This window comes from Salmo salar, chromosome 17 (assembly GCF_965601325.2).
Source record: "Salmo salar chromosome 17, fSalSal1, whole genome shotgun sequence".
Lineage (NCBI taxonomy): Eukaryota > Metazoa > Chordata > Actinopteri > Salmoniformes > Salmonidae > Salmo > Salmo salar.
The window spans coordinates 48,916,355-48,936,806 of record NC_138307.1 but is presented as its reverse complement, the minus strand read 5'-3'; the positions used below and the strand labels follow the sequence as shown (position 1 = coordinate 48,936,806).

Sequence of the window (20,452 nt, the reverse complement as noted above, 5' to 3'; positions counted from 1 at the left end):
GGGTTGATTTTGCAACAGATGTAGACCTACAAATAAACCGTTTTCGTGCCCTGAAGCTATAGCTTTTTTGGGTTATGTATAGTGTGTTTTTGGAGTGTGGATTACTGTTGATCAGATTGTATATGGATTGTTGTGGAATGGGAGGGCAGCTGTTGTCTCACCCTGAAGGGCACAGAAGTGTTGGTGGAGACTGGAGTAATGAGCTGCATCTGCAGGTCTCAGCACATACACACACACACACACACACACCGTAATTACCATACACAAATAAACACACTCATACACCACCTGCACCATACAGATTTAAGATGTGCGAACACACTCGCTCAAACCTCATCCACAAATACATGAACAGACATAATCTGTGAGTGATTACTTTGGTCTAACTCCATTTCCCCTACACCCAGGTGAAGAAGACATGGGGGGCCACTCTCACCACCCTTCAGGACATGACAGTGCTGGATGACTATGACGTTTCCCAGAGTTTCACGCACAGCCCCTCTTCAGAGTCAGTCAAGTCCAGCGTGTCGGACGGCTACCTAAACAAACCCAGCATTGCCAAGCGCCGTGCCAACCAACAGGAGACTGAGCTCTTCTACTTCACGGTGAGACACACACACACACAGGCTAGATGATAGACAGTTAGGTAGATGTACAGTTAATAAAAGCTGCATGTTCTTCTGTCTGTGGTCCATAGAAGTTCCGTGAGTATCTGGAGGGCAGTAATCTGATCTCCAAGCTACAGGCCAAACACGACCTACTGAAGAAAGCCATGGCCGAGGGTAAGAGACTCCACACTCTCGTCTTCTCATTCTTTCTCGCTGTTGACCCTCTTTCTCTCTGTTAGCCTGGTCCACCATCTTGAACGCTGCGCTCTCGTTTTGTTTCACTTGGATCCATGTAGTGAAACAGAATGTAAGCTCGCGATATCAGGATGGTTGAACGAGGCTCTCTCTCTCACTGCCTCTTTTACGGCTTAGAAATATGCCTTGTGTGCTAATGCCCTCCCTCCCTGTCTGACAATAAAACTCCTCTCTGTCTGCCTGTCTTTCATGTCTCTCCAGGGTATATAGCAGACACGCTGACTACCAGGTATAGCTCTTCAACGTGTTATTGACTTAAGCACTGTTTCTATCTTTTAGATTGTCTCACCTCTTGTCTTTGAGCTCTGCAAAACAAAACTGAGTCACTCTTGTCTCTGTTTCTCTCCTTCTAGCCGTGGACGAAAGAACTCCCATAGCAAACACCAGGTAGTTTTCAATCTTCCTCCTGCTGGTTGTGTGGTTGGCCTCTGCTGGTTGCTTAATTGCCTGGATGTGTTTTTTAGGATTCGACTAAAGCCATTCCTCTGCTGGTGGAGAGCTGCATCCGTTACATCAACCTCCATGGTGAGTCCGACTGTTGAAAACAACATGGTGGATCCTCCACTTAGCCTATTTGGGGGTTAGGAGCCAAATCCATACCGCTTACACCTTTCAAGTTCCTCTGATGTGTACTGTCTAGACTCTCATAACTGCCTCCCATCTCCTTCAGGTCTTCAGCACCAGGGCATATTTCGTGTGTCGGGGTCGCAGGTGGAGGTCAATGACATCAAGAACTCATTTGAGAGAGGTGAGAGGTCATTGTGAGGTCATCATACTTGTGCTTCCAGGTCAGGGGAGAGGAAACTGACCATGTCCGTCTCTCTGTTGTCAAGGTAATGACCCCCTGATTGATGAGGAGAATAACCATGACATCAACTCGGTGGCCGGTGTACTGAAGCTCTACTTCCGGGGGCTGGAGAACCCCCTCTTTCCCAAGGAAAGGTTCAATGACCTAATTTCCTGTGTCCGTGAGTAGCATTTCCTTTCTCTATGCTGTGGGGTGGCGGTGGGACAGGAGGACAGGGGTCACAGTTTTAACGGGGGGATGTTTATTTTTTTGTGTGTATGCAATTAGTGTGTGTGTTTGAAAAAAATGATCAGCTGTGAAGCTTTTGTGATTTACCATGACTGCGGGTGACATTTGAACAGCTCTAACATGCAATGTGTTGCAAAAACGACTTTATCAGCAGTCGATACGGCCCTTCAAAATGTATTTAAAATGCAACAGATTCCAATTGCTTTGCATGCTTCGCATAAATGCAGTTTGTTTTAGGTCTCCATAAATGATCAGCGGCTGTTCATTGACAAAAAGAGCAGTTTTGAAATGCAGTAATAAAAAGTCTTATGAGTAATACATTCCATTTTGGCGCTGTCAAAATGGGTCCCTCTATCTCTCTCTCTGTATCTCTCTCTCTTCCTCCCACACACAATCTCCCAGTCCCATTTCTTTGTCCCCAACTCAGTTTCTTTCTGTCTTTCTGAAACACACACAGAGCGAGCTGCCTCTCTGTGGGCTGCTTATATTTCAGGATGTGTCAGGATTACACTCATGAGTTCCTGGGAATATTACTGACAGCTGGTGTGTGTGTGTGTGTGTGTGTGTGTGTGTGTGTGTGTGTGTGTTCCCACAGGTATAGAGAGCCTGTATGACAGAGCTCAGTATATTCGTAAGATTCTACTGGGTGTTCCACGGGCGACTCTGGTCGTGATGAGATACCTGTTCGCCTTCCTGAACCAGTGAGTGTCTGTACGCTAACACAGAACCACGTCTGGGTTAATATAGAACCCACAGAACCAGTACTGGGTTAGTCTAGAACCAAGCAGAACCAGGTCTGGACTAGTCAAGAACACACAGAACCAGGTATGGACTAGTATAGAACCCAGAGAACCACACAGAACCAGTACTGGACTAGTGTTGCACACAGAACAAGTACTGGGTTAGTTGAGAACACACAGAACCAGTCCCGGGTTAGTCTAGAACATATAGGACTGCAATAGTCTAGATCACATACACAACACAGTCTGTCTGTATTTGGCTGAGCACGATGTCTCATCTCTGCAGCTCCAAATAGAGATGGAGGAGGAAGTGTGAACGGGAGGAGAGAGGGAGAAGTGTGAGGTGCAGGTGTGATCTACCACAGCAGAGAATGTTAGCTTGCAGAATGTTTGATTACAGTATTCGGTATGAGTATGATGGACATTCAGTATACTGCTATTTGTATCCTGGAGTGATTTGCTTCCTGCTTTTATTGCTGGCTCAGTAGCCCACATGTTTTATTTAACATTTATCAGGAAGTATTCCAAAAGCATGGAAATCTAAATATGTGCTGCCACTCCATAAGAGTGGGGATACAAATGATATTGACAACTGTCACCCCATTTCAATACTACCTTCTTTAGATAACATTCTTGAATCCTTGGTTAATGTACAACTTTGTTCCTTTTTATCTGATAATTGCACTTTTAATATAAACCAATCAGGGTTTAGACCTGGGTGTAGTACTACCACAGCAACCATGCTAGTTGTTAATAATCTTGTCAATGCCTTGAATGCTAAAAGAGCTGTGCTGCCTTGTTTATTGACCTGTCAAAGGCGTTCGACACTGTTGATCATTCTGTTATGCTGAAGAAGTTATAAAAAAATAGGCCTGGGATATACAGCCAGTTTTATGGTTTCAGAATTATCTTAGCGACAGAACTCAGGCCATCTTGACAAATTGGTTTGAATCTGAATTTCTTGAGAATCAAAAAGGTGTTCCTCAGCGTTCGATTTTGGGTCCAATATTGCTCACCTATATTAATGACACACTGTTAATACTTGTAACACTCATCTCTATGCAGATGACACAGTTTTGTATCCCTGTGCCACCTCGGTGCAGCAGGCCATTCGTGAACTTCAGCATGACTTTGTTTCAATTCAGAAATCACTTGCAGATCATAAATTGGTGTTAAATACAAGTAAAACCAGGCTCATGCTCTTCTCTAGGTCACGAAATGTTGACCCTGAGGACCTGCATAATTGCCTTACAAATGGAGCCCAAATTGAGCTTGTTTCTCAATAGAAGTACCTGGGTGTCTGGATTGATGACAAGTTGTCCTTCGTAACACATATGGTCTTCCCTGTGGCTCAGTTGGTAGAGCATGGTGTTTGCAACACCAGGGTTGTGGGTTCGATTCCCACGGGGGGCCAGTAAAAAAAAAAGTAAAATTATGCATTCGCTCTGGATAAGAGCGTCTGCTAAATGACTAAAATGTAAATGTAATGCATATAGAAAATCTGACTAAGATCCTAGATTTATTTCGATATAAAAAAACAATCATGCCTCAGTATTGAAAATGGGAGAAAGACTGTTCAAACAACGCTTCTCCCTGTATTGGATTTTGGTGATATTGTTTATGCATGCAGCAACCTCTATTTTGAGACCTTTGGACGCAGTCTACCATGCCGCAATACATTTTATCACGGGGGACAATTTTAGGACTCATTGTAGTCTGTATAAAAAGGTGGGATGGACCGCTCTCTGTAAGAAGAGAGCTGCATTCTCTTATTTATTTACAAAGCAATCTGACAATCTGCCTCCATATGTAACTTCATGAAGTTAAGAATCATAAATTATCAAATCCCTTCTCAGGAATGGATAACAATAGAGATCTCCACAGATTTGGGAAAATCTGCGTTTTTGTTTTTTTGCCTCTAATCTGTGGAACGGTCTGCAGAGTTCACTGCAGTTGCATGTGCTGGTGCCACTCAGGCAGTTTGCATTAATGATTGAGGACCTCTATGTAGTTTAATGTGATTGCTTTTATTAAATATGTTTATTTTGTTATTGTGTGCTGAATTATTGTTTTATACACAATGTATATGTACACAGAGCTCTGTTGTAAAATAGATTTTGAATCTCAATGTGACTCCGTTTTAAATAAAGTTTAAAGAAAAAAAGGAAAAAAAAAAAAAAGTGATGTGGTGTTTAATTAAGTACTAACATTTGCCCTGTGCCCCCTGCACAGCTTATCCCAGTACAGCGATGAGAACATGATGGATGCTGGGAACCTGGCTATCGTCTTCGGCCCCACCCTGCTGCCCACGCCCGACGCCCTGGACCAGGTGGCCTGCCAGGCGCATGTTAATGAGGTCATCAAGACGGTCATCCTGCACCACGACATCTTCCCCGACCCCCCGGAGCTGCCTGGGCCCGTCTATGAGAAGTGCATGACTGGAGACCAGTACTGGTGAGACAGATGGACTATACTGTATACTCCAGCCTTGCAACCAACCATCTGTGCTTTTATATTTCTGTTCATCCATTTTGTGAAATATCAAGAGGGCCCGGTTCTAGCAAGTTTGTCTAGTATTGCTGACTGCTGCAGTTATGGTACTTACACTGCCTTTTTCTTCCTTCTCCTCCCCCACACCCAAACTCTTTCTCTCCCCCTCTCCCTTTCTAGCGAGAGTCCGTTCAGCGAGCCGGGTGGGGAGGCGGAGCCCGACGGCGGCACAGAGACTCAGACCAGTGAGGAGGGTATGCTTTGACCTCTACACAATCACCCAGTGGGCTTCTCTCTCTCATCCACCAATGGATAGAGAGCTGTCTCCATGGCAACAGCTAGCATAGAGACCCCCCTCTCTCCCATTGAAGGGGGGAAGGGGTGCGGTGGAGTGATGGTTAGCTAAGACTCTTATGCTCCGATTTCTCTTTCGCGTCTGCCTCGTTCCTCATTGGCTGAGCTCTGGCAAGGTCGAGCCGGGGAGAAAAGTTATTGACAGGTCCCGATCATACGATCTGGCTCTAATCTCTCCTTTCTCTCTGTTTCTCTCTTCCTCCCTCCCCATCTTTCTTTCTCTCTCCGTTTCTCTCGGTCTCTCAGAGGGGGAAGCAGTTGAAGCGGTGGCCAGGTTTGACTATACAGGCCGGTCAGGGCGGGAGCTCTCCTTTAAGAAGGGAGTGACCCTGCAGCTGTTCCAGCGTGCGTCACATGACTGGTGGGAGGGGCGACTCAACGGCACCCATGGCCTGGTGCCTCACCAGTACATAACACTGAAGGACAGGCAAGTACACGGCTACAGCATAGCTAGCACATAGCATACACGCTAAGTAACACAACCATGCCAAGAGAAGATGTCTGTAAAATATGCCTTCAGCGGCATCCCGTTGTGGACTGTTATCAAATTAACTGTAGAATGAGGAATTGACGTATCAAAGGAACTGCCCATTTTTTGATTATTTAAACTTGTTTTTTGGGATTTATGGATTTACGACCAAAGTTAATTAAATTGCAGTGAACAATTACTGGGCACTGGTATTGATTGACTGATTTGATCATTTGTCTGATTAGTTAGAGTGCCCTGATTGGTTGGGTAACAGGTTCTGTTTAAAACTGATTTGGTTAGGGAGCAGGTTCTGTTTAGTGCTGATTGGTTGATATAAGAGGTGATGTGTGGTGTTTCAGGCCTGACTCTGCATCGACAGTGGACAGCGACAGTGGGAGCACTAGCAATGACGACAAGAAAGCCAGAAGTGAGCTGAGCTCTCCTACTGACAGACAGCCAGAAACCTACAACAGGTCAGTAGTTAGATCGCCTGAGACCTACAACAGGTCAGTAGTTGGATCGCCTGAGTGGAGGCCAAATTACAGAGGAGGAACTTCTTGATGCAATTAAAGCATTTAAGTCTGGGAAAACTCCAGGGCTGGATGGCATACTGAACTTTTTTTGATATACTCAGAGGACCATTATTAGCATGTTTCAACCAGTCCTATATAAATAGTAGATTATCACTCAACAAGGTCTGATTTCATTATAACTGAAACAGGATCCAAGTAGTGTGTGTATATATATAAAGATCCAGTCCATTTTTTTTTTTTTTAATCGGAGGCCTCTTACACTTCAGTGTTGTGATGCAAAAATTCTAGCTAAATGCTTAGCGCATAGAATTAAAAAGGTTTTGTCAGATATTATTAATCCTAATCAGACAAGTTTTTTTACATGGACGATACATTAGAGATAATAAGTCAAGTACTAGAAACAATAGAACACGATGAAATATCTGCAAAACCAGACTTGGTTTTCATAGCTGACTTTGAAAAGGCTTTTGATAAGTTTATATATAAATGCCTGGAATATTTCAATTTGAGAATCTCTTATAAAATGGGTTAAAGTTGTGTATAGCAAACCTAGGTGTAAAAAAGTAAATAATTGCTACATCTCAGAAAGTTTTAAACTGTCAAGAGGAGTAAAACAAGGTTGTCCACTATCAGCATATCTATTTATTATTGACATCGAAATGTTAGCGGTTAAAATTAGATCCAACAATAATATTAAGGGATTAGAAATTCATGGCTTAAAAACAAGTGTCATTGTACGCTGATGATTCATATTTTCTTTTAAATCCACAATTAGAATCCATCCACAGCCTCAGAGGATCTAGATACTTTTTCTAACCTCTGGATTAAAACCAAATTATTATATTACGTATTGTATCAACAAAAAAAATGCAACTTTTACATTACCGTGTAGTTTACCAATAAAATGGTCTGACGGGGATGTGGACATACTCAGTATACATATCCCGAAAGAAATAAATGATCTGACTCCAATACATTTTTCACAGATCTTCATTGTGAAGGGTTTAAACACTGTTTCACATGCTTGTTCAATTAACCATAAACAATTAATGAACATGCACCTGTGGAACTGTCAAGACACTAACAGCTTACAGTCGGTAAGCAATTAAGGTCACAGTTATGAAAACTTAGGACACTAACAAGGCCTTTCTACTGACTCTGAAAAACACAATGAAGATCTGATACTTGGATTTTTACAAATTATCTTTGAAAGACAGGGTCCTGAAAAAGGGACGTTTCTTTTTTTTTTGCTGAGATATAGATAGATATATATGGGATACAATCTTCCCAGCTCTCTAGATTTTGCTGCGAGGAGGCAGTCATTTGATTATTTATTTTGGTACTGTCCTTATGTAGCTCATTTTTGGTCACAGGTCCAGGAATGGCTGAAGAATCACAACATTTACGTAAAGCTAACAGTGCAAATACTGGGTGATTTTTAAAAGTCAGTCAATTGATAAATAATCTAATTATTTTCAAAAAAATTGTAATCTTTAAATTTACAATCTGTAGAAACTATGAGAATAGAAAGGTTGAATACTTTTGTGAAGCATCACGGCACAGTTGAAAAATATATGTCAAATAGAAATCTAATATGGATAGTGTTAAGAGATAGATGGGAGGGGTTGAATGGAGCTGAAGGGTGGGACTAATAAGATAAATGTAAAACATATGGGGTCTATAAAATGTATATAGGTTCAGAACTTTTGAAATAACAGTTACAAATAGAAATCAAACTGGATGGACATCAGAACTAGAGGAAGGCCAGGACTAAAAACAATCAAAATCTAACTATTGTGTATAGTATGTAGAAGCCTAAGTGTTTTTGTTTAATAGTTTACTTCAATTGGGGGAGGGGTGGTAGGGTTTGTGGGGAATAATAAAGGAAGGTAAATTCTAAAAATGTATATGGTTTATGTATATCAATATACCGGTATATATTTACCCAGAAAATATGGGGGATTTGAAATGATGCAGACAATTACATTTTTTATTTCTTTTTACCTTTATTTAACTAGGCAAGTCCGTTAAGAACAAAGTCTTATTTTAAATGACAGCCTATGAACAGTGGATTAACTGCCTGTTCAGGGGCAGAAGGACAGATTGGTACCTTGTCAGCTCGGGGATTTGAACTTGCAACCTTTCGGTTACTAGTCCAACGCTCTAACCACTCGGCATTGATGGAAGTAACAATCTGCAATATTAAGCTGATCCACCCCATAAAAAAAACAGGTGAGTAGTTAGCTCGCCTGAGACCTACAACAGGTCAGTAGTTAATAACACACCACAGACCTACAACTTGCACAAAGCTAAGCTAGCGGTTTGTGGAGTGTATTGATTTAGTCAAGCTCTAATCTTAGTTAACGGTCTATACTGTACGTCTCTCGACAGCAGCCACCGCAGGAAGCGGACTGACATTTTCCGCCGCCCCCTCGGTCGCTCTAAAGACCATGGTAACGTGGGTGTGTTGGAGAGGAACTCGCCGCCCGTCACTGGTCACTTCAGCCCGCGGGAGCTCCTTCTGGGGCGGGGCACTGGCTTAACCCCGCCTCTCGACAGCCCCGAGCGTCGTCGCCGTTCCACTGCCGCGGTAACAGTTACCGTGAGCCGCCACGATTCTCTGCGTCGGCCTGAAGACACGCCCATCCGGCGCTCCAGCAGCGGGCAACACGGCTTCAGCTCCAGAACCCTGGACCCAGACACACTGGCACAGGTACACACACATACAGTTGAAGTCGGAAATTTACATACACTTAGGTTGGAATCATTAAAACTTGTTTTTCAACCACTCCACAAACTATAGTTTTGGAAAGTCGGTTAGGACATCTACTTTGTGCATGACACGTAATTTTTCCAACAACTGTTCAGAGATTATTTCATTCACAATTCCAGTGGGTCAGAAGTTTACATACACTAAGTTGATTCTGCCTTTAAACAGCTTGGAAAATTCAGTCATGGCTTTAGAAGCTTCTGATAGGCTAATTGACATCATTTGAATCAATTGGAGGTGTACCTGTGGATATATTTCAAGGCCTACCTTCAAACTCTGTGCCACTTTGCTTGACATCATGGGAAAATCTAAAGAAATCAGCCAAGACCTCAGAAAAAAAAATTGTAGACCTCCACAAGTCTGGTTCATCCTTGGGAGTAATTTCCAAACGCCTGAAGGTACCACGGTCATCTGTACAAACAATAGTACGCAAGTATAAATACCATGGGACCACGCAGCCGTCACACCGCTCAGGAAGGAGACGCGTTCTGTCTCCTAGAGATGAACGTACTTTAGTGGACCTTGTGAAGATGCTATGCTGGAGGAAATGGGTACAAAATGATCTATATCCACAGTAAAACGAGTCCTATAGCGACATAACCTGAAAGGCCGCTCAGCAAGGAAGAAGCCACTACTTCAAAACCGCCATAAAAAAGCCAGACTACAGTTTACAACTGCACATGGGGACAAAGATCGTACTTTTTGAAGAAATGTCCTCTGAAACAAAAATAGAACTGTTTGGCCATAATGACCATCGTTATGTTTGGAGGAAAAAGGGGGAGGCTTGCAAGCCGAAGAACATCATCCCAACCGTGAAGCACGGGGGTGGCATCATCATGTTGCTTTGCTACAGGAGGGACTGGTGCACTTCACAAAATAGATGGCATCATGAGGATATATTGAAGCAACATCTTAAGACATCAGTCAGGAAGTTAAAGCTTGGTTGCAAATGGGTCTTCCAAATGGACAATGACCCCAAGAATACTTCCAAAGTTGTGGCAAAATGGCTTAAGGACAACAAAGTCAAGGTATTGGAGTGGTCATCACAAAGCCCTGACCTCAATCCCATAGAAAATGTGTGGGCAGAACTGAGAAAGCATGTGCGAGCAAGGCCTACAAAACTGACTGAGTTACACCAGCTCTGTCAGGAGGAACGGACCAAAATTCACACAACTTATTGTGGGAAGCTTGTGGAAGGCTACTTGAAACATTTGACCCATATTAAACAATTTAAAGGCAATGCTACCAAATATTGAGTGTATGTAAACTTCTGACCCACTGGGAATGTGATGAAAGAAATCCTTCTCTCTACTATTATTCTGACATTCGACATTCTTAAAATAAAGTGGTGATCCTAACTGACCTAAGACAGTTAAACAGAATTTTTACTAGGATTAAATGTCAGGATTTGTGAAAGTGAGTTTAAATGTATTTGGCTAAGGTGTATGTAAACTTCTGACTTCAACTGTACTTGCAGACAGACACCTGCTGCACACATCAAACTACACTTCATCTTATATTTTCTCTATTTCCTCCACCCTGCCTCGTTCCCCTCTCTCCGTAGGACATAGAGGAGAGTGTGAGTGTGGCTCTGGGGCAGCTGAAGCAGATGGAGCGTGGGGGCTGCAGACCGGCTCCTGACGTGGTCCTGGACACTCTGGAGCAGGTTAAGAACAGCCCAATCACAGCCTGCTCCTCTGAGTCACCCAGCCCCCACAGCACCCCCTCCACCCCAGGGACTCCTGGTACACCAAGTCCCCTCAGCCCTCTGAGCCCCCTCATTCCCCTCCCTGGCCCCCCTCCCGCACCACTCCGATCCACCAACCCCTCCCCCGACACCCTGGGCTCCTTCAAGCCCGTTTTGGGGACTCCACTCCGTATGGGGGCTCCACTTCGCCCCCCAGCCCTGAGGCCCAAACCCCTGGTGCCCCCCAAGAGCAACACCCCCCCTCTGCCCCCGCTGCTGGACAAGTCCTGCACCATGTGATGAGCCAAACCAGGCCAACCCGGGCCAAAATAAAGAATAGGAGAACAGGGTACCTGCTTACTGTTTAGAAACCTGAACATGGGTAGAAAGCGGTAGGACAGATCTGAAACTAAAAGGGTTTTATGTAGTAATACAAAATAATACATGATATACCATGATATTTATGTGTGTTGTCAGGTTGGTGTGTACTCTTGTTGGTGTATAGGAGTTAACTTTCTCCATGTATCGAAGCATTTATCAAAGGGTAGCTATGTAAAATGGGACTGCTGAATGGGAGAAGTACAAGAAAAAAAGTATAAGCTAAAGAAAGCAGAACCCTATCCTGTAAAAGAGATGTAGTCACAGATGTGTGGGAAGTGTAGTTCTCCAGTGAAATGTAGTTTCAGTGACGTGAACGTTGATTATGTAATGACAATAGGCTCTTCAGCTAATGAAGGTCTATCACCAAAAGGCTGCTGTATTCTTAGTGTAGTTCAATTGGCTGCTGTATCTACAAGTGATTTTCATTGGCGAAGCAAAAAGAAAGGGACAATGCGGAGTGAGGAGGTGCCTGATGGGTAAAGGGAGGCTCACACAGTGTGGAAACAAGGGAGGATGTCTGATCTTTTTTATTTCACTTGGTTCCGCTGCTAAGCTCACTAATGCCTCAACCAAAGCCTCTCGAGGCATTGGTGACAAAACTCACATTCTATTTAACCAATGTTCAGCTATTTTAATGAATGTTCCAGTGTTTAATTACGACTGTTCAGCTCTCTATTGAATGTTCAGTGGGCACTAATGTCACAGGGCCGGCGGTGGCGTTAACCCTCACTACTAGAAAACAGCCTTCTCTTGTGTTCGACCGATACACACACTCAGGCCAGGGGAAATCATTTGGAGGTACAGTGGGTTAGGAGTTTGTAGAGTTCGTTTCCCTCAGCCTGGGTATGTGTGATTTCTTTCCCCCTTGCCCTGTTTGTGTGTTTCCTCTGCCTGCCCTCGTTCTGTTCCTTTGTAAGTGCGATGGTGAATAAAATGGATTATTCATGTCTGCCTTTAGTACCAGAACATGTGCAGGACAGGGGTGCGTGTGTGCTGGCACTTAGTTTGTGTGGGAATATAGTGTGTCTGTTTGTTACACTGAAGTCACTAAATAACCTTAAGTTCACAGTAAGCAAACCGGGTGGGGCTCTTGGGTGTAAATGCCCAAAATACACTTGAACAACGGCACACTGAATGTGTCCTTTACTGGGTTGGGAACTATTGTGTGTGTGTGTTTGAGGAGTCCTGGGGATGTGTGTCTCCAAGAATGGGCTATGGGTGTGCATTGGTTTGTGTGTGTCAATGTGAAAGTGCCTTTTTTTACCCGTCTTTGTGGGGAGTTGTAATCCACTCACGCATGTCCTGAACGAAGAGCAGCAGCACTTAGAATGAAATAATCAAAATGTTTTAGTAGAAGACTGAATTATGAATCCTAGAGTTAATCTATTGTGACATTGCACTTTGATGTATAGGGAAAATTGTGTACTTGGCATGTAACATGTGAACAGGTGCATTTTAAGGGATGTTGGCTTCTCTCTGAATGTGTCTGATAATTAAAGGAAATGGTTTTGTCTGTTAGTGTTGCTGTATCTGAAACTCCTGAGCTTCCTAAAGATGAGCTCTTATAGCCAAATGCATAGTATCGATGTTGTATTTATATTATAAATAAAAAAAGGGAAGAAATTAACAAGTGCGTTTTGGATAGTCAAGCCTTCATTATTGCCTTGTTTATCACCTGCTGGGTGTGGGGCCGGGATGGAGATGTGCTACAGTTGGCCGTCTGAACACTCAGTAACGTCTCAGTCTTAAGAAACGTGTGAAATCACCTCTTACACACACGTCATGATGCTTTTTTTCTACAGTCATTTGGGAATTAAACCGATAAATAAGTACAACTAAATAGAGGATGACATACCAGAGAACTAATTAAGCACTTCTGTTGACGGTAAACAAACAATGTTAACAAAAGTATACAAATTAAGCAAAGGCTTTCAGTACATAGCACCATTATATCCCTGACGGGTAGGAAGTTGTCTAACCTGTGATGGAATAGAATCAAGTCAAAGAAACAGGTCAAATGTCTCAATAGTCAGTTCACTGTGAGAAGGCCACACTGCGTCAGTGACGCATCTCTTTTGGTCTGGAACTGATTTTACAAAACAAACTAAAGGATTCAAAGCATGATGCTCAACAGAACAAACAGTTGGACCACGGGTTGAAGCCATTCTCTGAATTAAGACAAGCTGATGTTGAGCTTCTAATTATATTTCAAGTAGTAAAGCAAAAGGTCCTGGCCGCCCAATTTAAGAAGCTAAAACCAATCAGAACGTTGCAACAATGTCACTCGAAGCTTTCCTAATGATTAGACAACTTGTTCATCCTGTCTATGGAACTGGAACAATGCCTCATCTCTGTTATAACGTTACACGCACGCACCTCTCTACCCCTTATGGGGACACAGTCAGTTTATGAAGCATGGCATATCTCTCTCTCAGCCCTTGGAGCCAGGTTTGAGGGTGCTGAATGGTTTGGAGTTCCTCAGCGAGCCAGAGATCTCCTGCAGGAAGGCGGCGATGTGCGAGTCCTTCTCGGACTTCCTACCGTCGAAGATGACCACCAGGGTGAAGTGTGATTCTGGTCGGGTCAGGTAGTAAGTGCTCTGGACTTTGTCGTCGTAGAAGTGTACCACCTTGTCCAGCGCGTTGAGCTCTGCCTCGCGGTCGCCCATCATCATGATGACGTTGGGCCAGTGCGTGAGCGGCCGCTCACCCCCGGGAAGGGACACCACGGCGGGGAACTGCTCCACCCCCTTGGGCGCCTCGCGGTACGAGTGCGGGTGGTGGTAGCCGTGGCCCTGGAAGCTGTCCAAGCCGCGGTTGTCGAACACCAGCGAGACGTTGTTGGCATCGTGTTTGCGGATAAACGAACAGATCTTGCCGTGGTAATCGGGCGCCGTGCGTGCAGTCAGGGCCTTCATGTCTGCGGACGTCGTCTGGCGGCTCAGCGCCTCATGGAAGTAGAAGCTGAATTTAGCAAGGAGCGCCCCCTGGAAGCGCTGCAGCCACATGTACAGGTGGGGCAGCTGCACGGCTTTCTGGGACTGGCCTCCGAACAGGTGCTTGCGGGTCTCCCTCTGTAGCTGGAGGAGCTGTCCCCAGGCGGTCAGCTTAGAGCTAGCCCCATGCAGGCTGAGCAGGGCGGGCAGGAAGTGCCACTCTGACACCTGGGCCTGGCAGCGCAGGAGCTGTGTTACTACATCCACCTCTGTCTGGAAGCCCCCCTCCAAGCGGCCCAGGATGGGGTGGTGGAATCTGGGAGGGAGGGGGGGGGGGAGATGGAGGGGGTCATTGGAGAGCAAGCTATTTCTAATATAAGGGAGAAATGCTGGTGTTGTCAGACGGCAGTCTAAAAACTGATCACACTCCACTACAAATCAATTGTGTTCACTATTCAGTAAGACCAATTATCCTAATGATAAATAGCCTTATTAGTACTAATGCTGATTAATATACTGGAAGAGATATTGGATGTTTCTGGTGTTCTGTGATGCAAAGGGTGTGGCGACTGGGTGTGGAGGTGCTGGCCCTGATTAGCAGTTAATATCCTGTGTAGTCTCAATGCTGATTACGTTCCCTGGCTGTGTCGACTGCTGTGCGAGAGTCACCTTCACCCCTGACTGCACAACCACCCATGTGTACCAGATTGTGACTCGCTGCAGTGTGGATCGTGGCTCGCTGCAGTGTGAACTGCAACTCAGCCGCACAGTGGGCTTTTCTGTGTTGGGCTTGCTTTGGTTCCGGCTGAGCTACATTTGATATCTGCTGATTTCAGCAGAAAGCTCCCCACCCCTCCCTCCCCGTCATGCTCCACCCACCCGCCCCTCCCCCCACATACTCTTGCCGTCTCTTTTTTCCTGCAATTTCTCAGCCACTTACACACTATTACAGCCTGCACGCACAGCTGAGCTTACACACGACACGTCCCACACACCTGGAGCTGTATTTCTGCACCACCGCCTCGAGGGTGGCGACCAGCTCCTCAGAGTTGATGTTCTTCTGGCTGCCCAGCGCGTGCATCGTCTCGTACAGGTCAGCCATCTCCATGCGGGCCTGGGTGAAGTGGCACAGCTGTTCCGACAGGTGAGACAGCAGGTCCTCCAGGTAGGGTGCGGAGCCTGGCTGGGCGTGGCGCCCCATGGTTACCACCTTCCTCAGCGCATTGAACAGGGAGGTGTAGATGGTGCGGATGGAGTCCTTGCGGCTGAAGAACGACTGGCCGCCTGCAAGAGTGGGTTATGATCCTGATTAACATATTGGAGCAACAGAGAAAACAGTCCATGTTGGAAATTGTTGTTTGGGGAGCTATAGCCTAATGTAGCTGACCTAAAAACACGCCAGAGCGGAGTCCCAACAACTGTTTTTCAGGGGAAATGGAAGTTAGGTTAAATACTGTATCTGTGAAAACCGGAAACATCCGTTTTCAGCCGACCCCTCAGAGAGTGGGGTAGACACGATGTGCTGTCTTTTTGTTAGGTGGGTTTATCTGCGGTTGGCATCCAACGTTATGGTGCATTACCGCCACCTACTGTACTGGAGTGTTGGAAAAGGAGAAACTAAATCATACCTACCAGCCCCATTGCTCTTAAAAAAGATCATATTTGAGACACATATACATACATATATATATATACACACGTGTATATATGTATGTATGTATGTATGTATATATATGTGTATATGTATATATATATGTATAGATATAGATAGATAGATATCGATATATATATCTATATATATACACACACACACACACACACACACATATATATATATATATACTGCTCAAAAAAATAAAACACTTAAACAACACAATGTAACTCCAAGTCAATCACACTTCTGTGAAATCAAACTGTCCACTTAGGAAGCAACACTGATTGACAATAAATTTCACATGCTGTTGTGCAAATGGAATAGAAAACAGGTGGAAATTATAGGCAATAAGCAAGACACCCCCAATAAAGGTGTGGTTCTGCAGGTGGAGACCACAGACCACTTCTCAGTTCCTATGCTTCCTGGCTGATGTTTTGGTCACTTTTGAATGCTGGCGGTGCTTTCACTCTAGTGGTAGCATGAGACGGAGTCTACAACCCACACAAGTGGCTCAGGTAGTGCAGCTCATCCAGGATGGCACATCAATGCGAGCTGTTGCAAGAAGGTTTGCTGTGTCTGTCAGCGTAGTGTCCAGAGCATGGAGGCGCTACCAGGAGACAGGCCAGTACATCAGGAGACGTGGAGGAGGCCGTAGGAGGGCAACAACCCAGCAGCAGGAGCGCTACCTCCGCCTTTGTGCAAGGAGGAGCAGGAGGAGCACTGCCAGAGCCCTGCAAAATGACCTCCAGCAGGCCACAAATGTGCATGTGTCTGCTCAAACGGTCCAAAACAGACTCCATGAGGGTGGTATGAGGGCCCGACGTCCACAGGTGGGGGTTGTGCTTACAGCCCAACACCGTGCAGGACGTTTGGCATTTGCCAGAGAACACCAAGATTGGCAAATTCGCCACTGGCGCCCTGTGCTCTTCACAGATGAAAGCAGGTTCACACTGAGCACGTGACAGAGTCTGGAGACGCCGTGGAGAACGTTCTGCTGCCTGCAACATCCTCCAGCATGACCGTTTGGCGGTGGGTCAGTCATGGTGTGGGGTGGCATTTCTTTGGGGGGCCGCACAGCCCTCCATGTGCTCGCCAGAGGTAGCCTGACTGCCATTAGGTACCGAGATGAGATCCTCAGACCCCTTGTGAGACCATATGCTGGTGCGGTTGGCCCTGGGTTCCTCCTAATGCAAGACAATGCTAGACCTCATGTGGCTGGAGTGTGTCAGCAGTTCCTGCAAGAGGAAGGCATTGATGCTATGGACTGGCCCGCCCGTTCCCCAGACCTGAATCCAATTGAGCACATCTGGGACATCATGTCTCGCTCCATCCACCAACACCACGTTGCACCACAGACTGTCCAGGAGTTGGCGGATGCTTTAGCCCAGGTCTGGGAGGAGATCCCTCAGGAGACCATCCGCCACCTCATCAGGAGCATGCCCAGGCGTTGTAGGGATGTCATACAGGCACGTGGAGGCCACACACACTACTGAGCCTCATTTTGACTTGTTTTAAGGACATTACATCAAAGTTGGATCAGCCTGTAGTGTGGTTTTCCACTTTAATTTTGAGTGTGACTCCAAATCCAGACCTCCATGGGTTGATAAAATGGATTTCCATTGATTATTTTTGTGTGATTTTGTTGTCAGCACATTCAACTATGTAAAGAAAAAAGTATTTAATAAGATTATTTATTTCATTCAGATCTAGGATGTGTTGTTTAAGTGTTCCCTTTATTTTTTTGAGTAGTGTATATATATACTCTAAACTAATTCCCTTCTCCCCTTCTCCCTCATACTAGATCTCATCCTCTCTCTTACCCTCTGATTCTGCCCAGACTGGAGCAATACATGCTCAACTGTCTCTGTTTCCTGGCAATAATCATACTTTCCTGTTGGATGCTTTCCTATCACATTTAAGGACTTATTCAACCAGCTGTGTCCTACCTTTAATCTTGTAAAAATAGTCTCCCTTCCTGCTGTCCTCCCCTCCCTGACATTCCTCTGTACTTGAAATAAATGCCTGCCCTTAGTATCTATTCCACTACTCCTGCCATCTCTGCACCATCACTGTCCATATCAGGCTTTTTACCTCTGCCGTGCTCATTGAAACTACAACATCAAACATCCCCACTAAGTGCTTGTTTAGCCAGTACATCAACTGCGTCGTTCCCCTCCACCCCCACGTGGGCTGGGACCCAAGTAAATCTTATCTGTATAACCATCTGTCTTATCCTGCCATGGGTTTGTAGTACCTCAAAGCAGGTCTTGTCTGCTACGTGAGCTAAAGAATTGACTTCCTCCACCCACTTCAAGGCCAACGGTATGGCCATTAGCTGCTCCGTATATACAGCCAGATGATCTGTAATACCTTTCCTGACTGCCATCTCACATTCCTGCACTACAAATGCTGACCCAGTGTATCCGGTCTTTGGATCTTTGAACCATCTGTGTAAATGTAACCATTTGCGTGAATAGCTACCATTGGACTAAACTCCCTTCCATACAGTCCCATCTCCCCCTCGCCTGGGTATTGCCCACCCACCCAAAGCTCGTGTTCTGTCCTCGCTCATGTTCCCAGCATGCCTGTAAAATCCCTTTTGCAGGATGCGACACCCCATGTCCCTGTAGGTTGACCCAATAATGAATTGCCAGCTGCTGTCTCCTAATCTGCAATGGCATATCCCCCATCTCCACCTGTACTGTAGTGCAGCCACTGGGGAGGTCCAAAACACCCCACTACATATTCTGAGTCCTTGCCCCTGTATGACATCTAGCCTTTCTAATGAGGTCCGAGCTGCCGAACCATACGCTATACTGCCATAGTCTATTACAGATCAGATCAATGCAACATACACGGTCCTCAATGAGGAACGCCCAGCCTCCCACTCCTTCCCTGTCTGACAGCGCATCACATTTAGTACCTTCTTACACTTTCCCACCACTCTCTCAATGTGTTCTGCCCAAATGACCTCAAGCATACCACATCTCCCACCTTCCTCCTGGTAAAGTGAGTTCTCTACAGAAAACCTGAATCCCCACAATGCCCACCGCTCTGCCTTATCAATCGCTTCCTGTACCTTGCTGACTATGTATGGCACATTTCTTCCCCTCTTCCATAAGGCCCCATCATCTGAAAATAACGACCTCCCAATATCCGGCCATACCTGAGAGTAAACATCATTGACCATAATTGAGAACAGAGGTCTAATCACGATCCCCTGCGGTGTACGGTTATCCACCAGGTAGCTGCTTGATAGAGACTTTCCCCACCCTCACCTGGATAGACCTTCCAAACAGGAAATCCTTTATCCAGTTGTACTTTTTCCTCCTACCCCCATAACATCGACGTGATATTAGCTGCTGAATACACAAGTCATAAAAATGTGGGCTTGTATCGCCACCTGCTGTTAGAAACCTACACCTCAACGTTCTATTATGGAACGTGACTTTCTCGTCTGGATAATAACACCATGGTGATACTAGTCCCACTTGTAATAGTGGGTATAATTTGTGTTACGTTCCAACAGGAATCTGTTCCAAAAACGTCGTAAAGTACAAGGTTGCCAACAAACAACGCATACAAAGTAGCATCATCAATTCAACTAGTTGACGAATAGGCATCAACTCACCACGTAGCGTATTCTTAATGTTTGTCCATAGGCTACCAGAGCGAGGACATACATTTTCCGGAATAAACGTGGTGAGTGAAAAACGTAATTAAATAGCCCACTGGTATGGTAGCCCAGTACTGGTATGGTAGCCCACCTGGTATTTTATTCTGCCACTATACAACTTTGTATGCGTTGTTGACAACCTTGTTATTTACTTAGTTTTTGGAACAGACAGGAACGTTCCACAAATTATACCCACCCCTTGTAATAGGTTACATTAATTGCACTGAGGGGTGTCATTTTGCCACACCAATGAGTTTTGTAGTGAAACAAAAAGGTCATTTTCTGTCGGTGCATGTTTACATGGGGTACTTTTTACCCAGTTTTTGACCCAGGAACGTCATGTTGTGATAGGCCTTCTCCGCTGCGGAAAGGTGAGCGAAGGCGGTGAGGAGAGCGGCCCAGATGGCCGCTGCGCTCTTGCTGCTGTCCTTCTCTTTCTCCACATAGTCCTTCGCTCGGTCGAACGAGAACATTCCGAGCTGCGTGAAGAAACTCTCCAGAATCGCCCGCTCACGTGGCACCGGCCGCAGTTCGTCCTCACTCGGAGCCTCCGTCATGCTTTTAGGATAGCTAATACAGCGAGTTAACTTGTGAATAGAATAGTTATTGCCGTACTAAACTGGTCGCATACTAGCTAAATACTACTGCTATCATGCTAGCTAGCCATCCATTTTTTAGCAACACCACTCTCGGCCCAAACTGAATTTCTGTCAGAATGTATTGTTCACCTAGTACTGGCATAAAATAAACCTTAAGCGTTAAATAAAAATGTAACTACCTTTCCGTAGACGCCATCTTGGTTTCACATCACAACACTACGGCAAATCAGAAGTGACTGGCGAGACCGTGGGAAGAGTTGCAATC

The 20,452-nt window shown here is 45.2% G+C and overlaps 2 protein-coding genes across 2 annotated transcripts in view; one reads left to right on the top strand and one right to left on the bottom strand.

Moving 5' to 3' along the window:
* The window catches only part of LOC106576039 (SLIT-ROBO Rho GTPase-activating protein 1), a 24,714-nt gene extending 11,873 nt beyond the window's left edge, over positions 1–12,841 (top strand). The window contains exons 10-23 of the mRNA XM_014152862.3: positions 408–605; positions 698–782; positions 1,065–1,092; positions 1,217–1,250; positions 1,328–1,388; positions 1,534–1,611; positions 1,697–1,831; positions 2,495–2,600; positions 4,872–5,093; positions 5,310–5,383; positions 5,730–5,910; positions 6,312–6,425; positions 8,877–9,198; positions 10,820–12,841. Of these exons, the coding sequence (XP_014008337.1) occupies positions 408–605; positions 698–782; positions 1,065–1,092; positions 1,217–1,250; positions 1,328–1,388; positions 1,534–1,611; positions 1,697–1,831; positions 2,495–2,600; positions 4,872–5,093; positions 5,310–5,383; positions 5,730–5,910; positions 6,312–6,425; positions 8,877–9,198; positions 10,820–11,242 (2,061 nt within the window). The 3' untranslated portion in view covers positions 11,243–12,841. The remainder of the gene's footprint in view (positions 1–407; positions 606–697; positions 783–1,064; positions 1,093–1,216; positions 1,251–1,327; positions 1,389–1,533; positions 1,612–1,696; positions 1,832–2,494; positions 2,601–4,871; positions 5,094–5,309; positions 5,384–5,729; positions 5,911–6,311; positions 6,426–8,876; positions 9,199–10,819) is intronic.
* Positions 11,835–20,452, bottom strand: LOC106576040 (KICSTOR subunit 2). The gene is made up of 4 exons (XM_014152865.3): positions 20,367–20,452; positions 19,905–20,158; positions 15,254–15,542; positions 11,835–14,574 (listed from the first exon to the last, which is right to left on the bottom strand). Exons 1-4 carry the CDS (start codon positions 20,381–20,383, stop codon positions 13,755–13,757), a joined length of 1,380 nt encoding a protein of 459 aa, XP_014008340.2. The 5' UTR covers positions 20,384–20,452; the 3' UTR covers positions 11,835–13,754.

Excerpts from the sequence above, each read along its gene's own strand:
- LOC106576040 (XM_014152865.3), bottom strand. Across the intron at positions 15,543-19,904 it reads GTTCCTGGGTCAAAAACTGG|GCGGCCAGTCGTTCTTCAGC; the intron begins GTAAAAAGTACC and ends CCACTCTTGCAG. Across the intron at positions 14,575-15,253 it reads GTGCAGAAATACAGCTCCAG|ATTCCACCACCCCATCCTGG; the intron begins GTGTGTGGGACG and ends CCTCCCTCCCAG.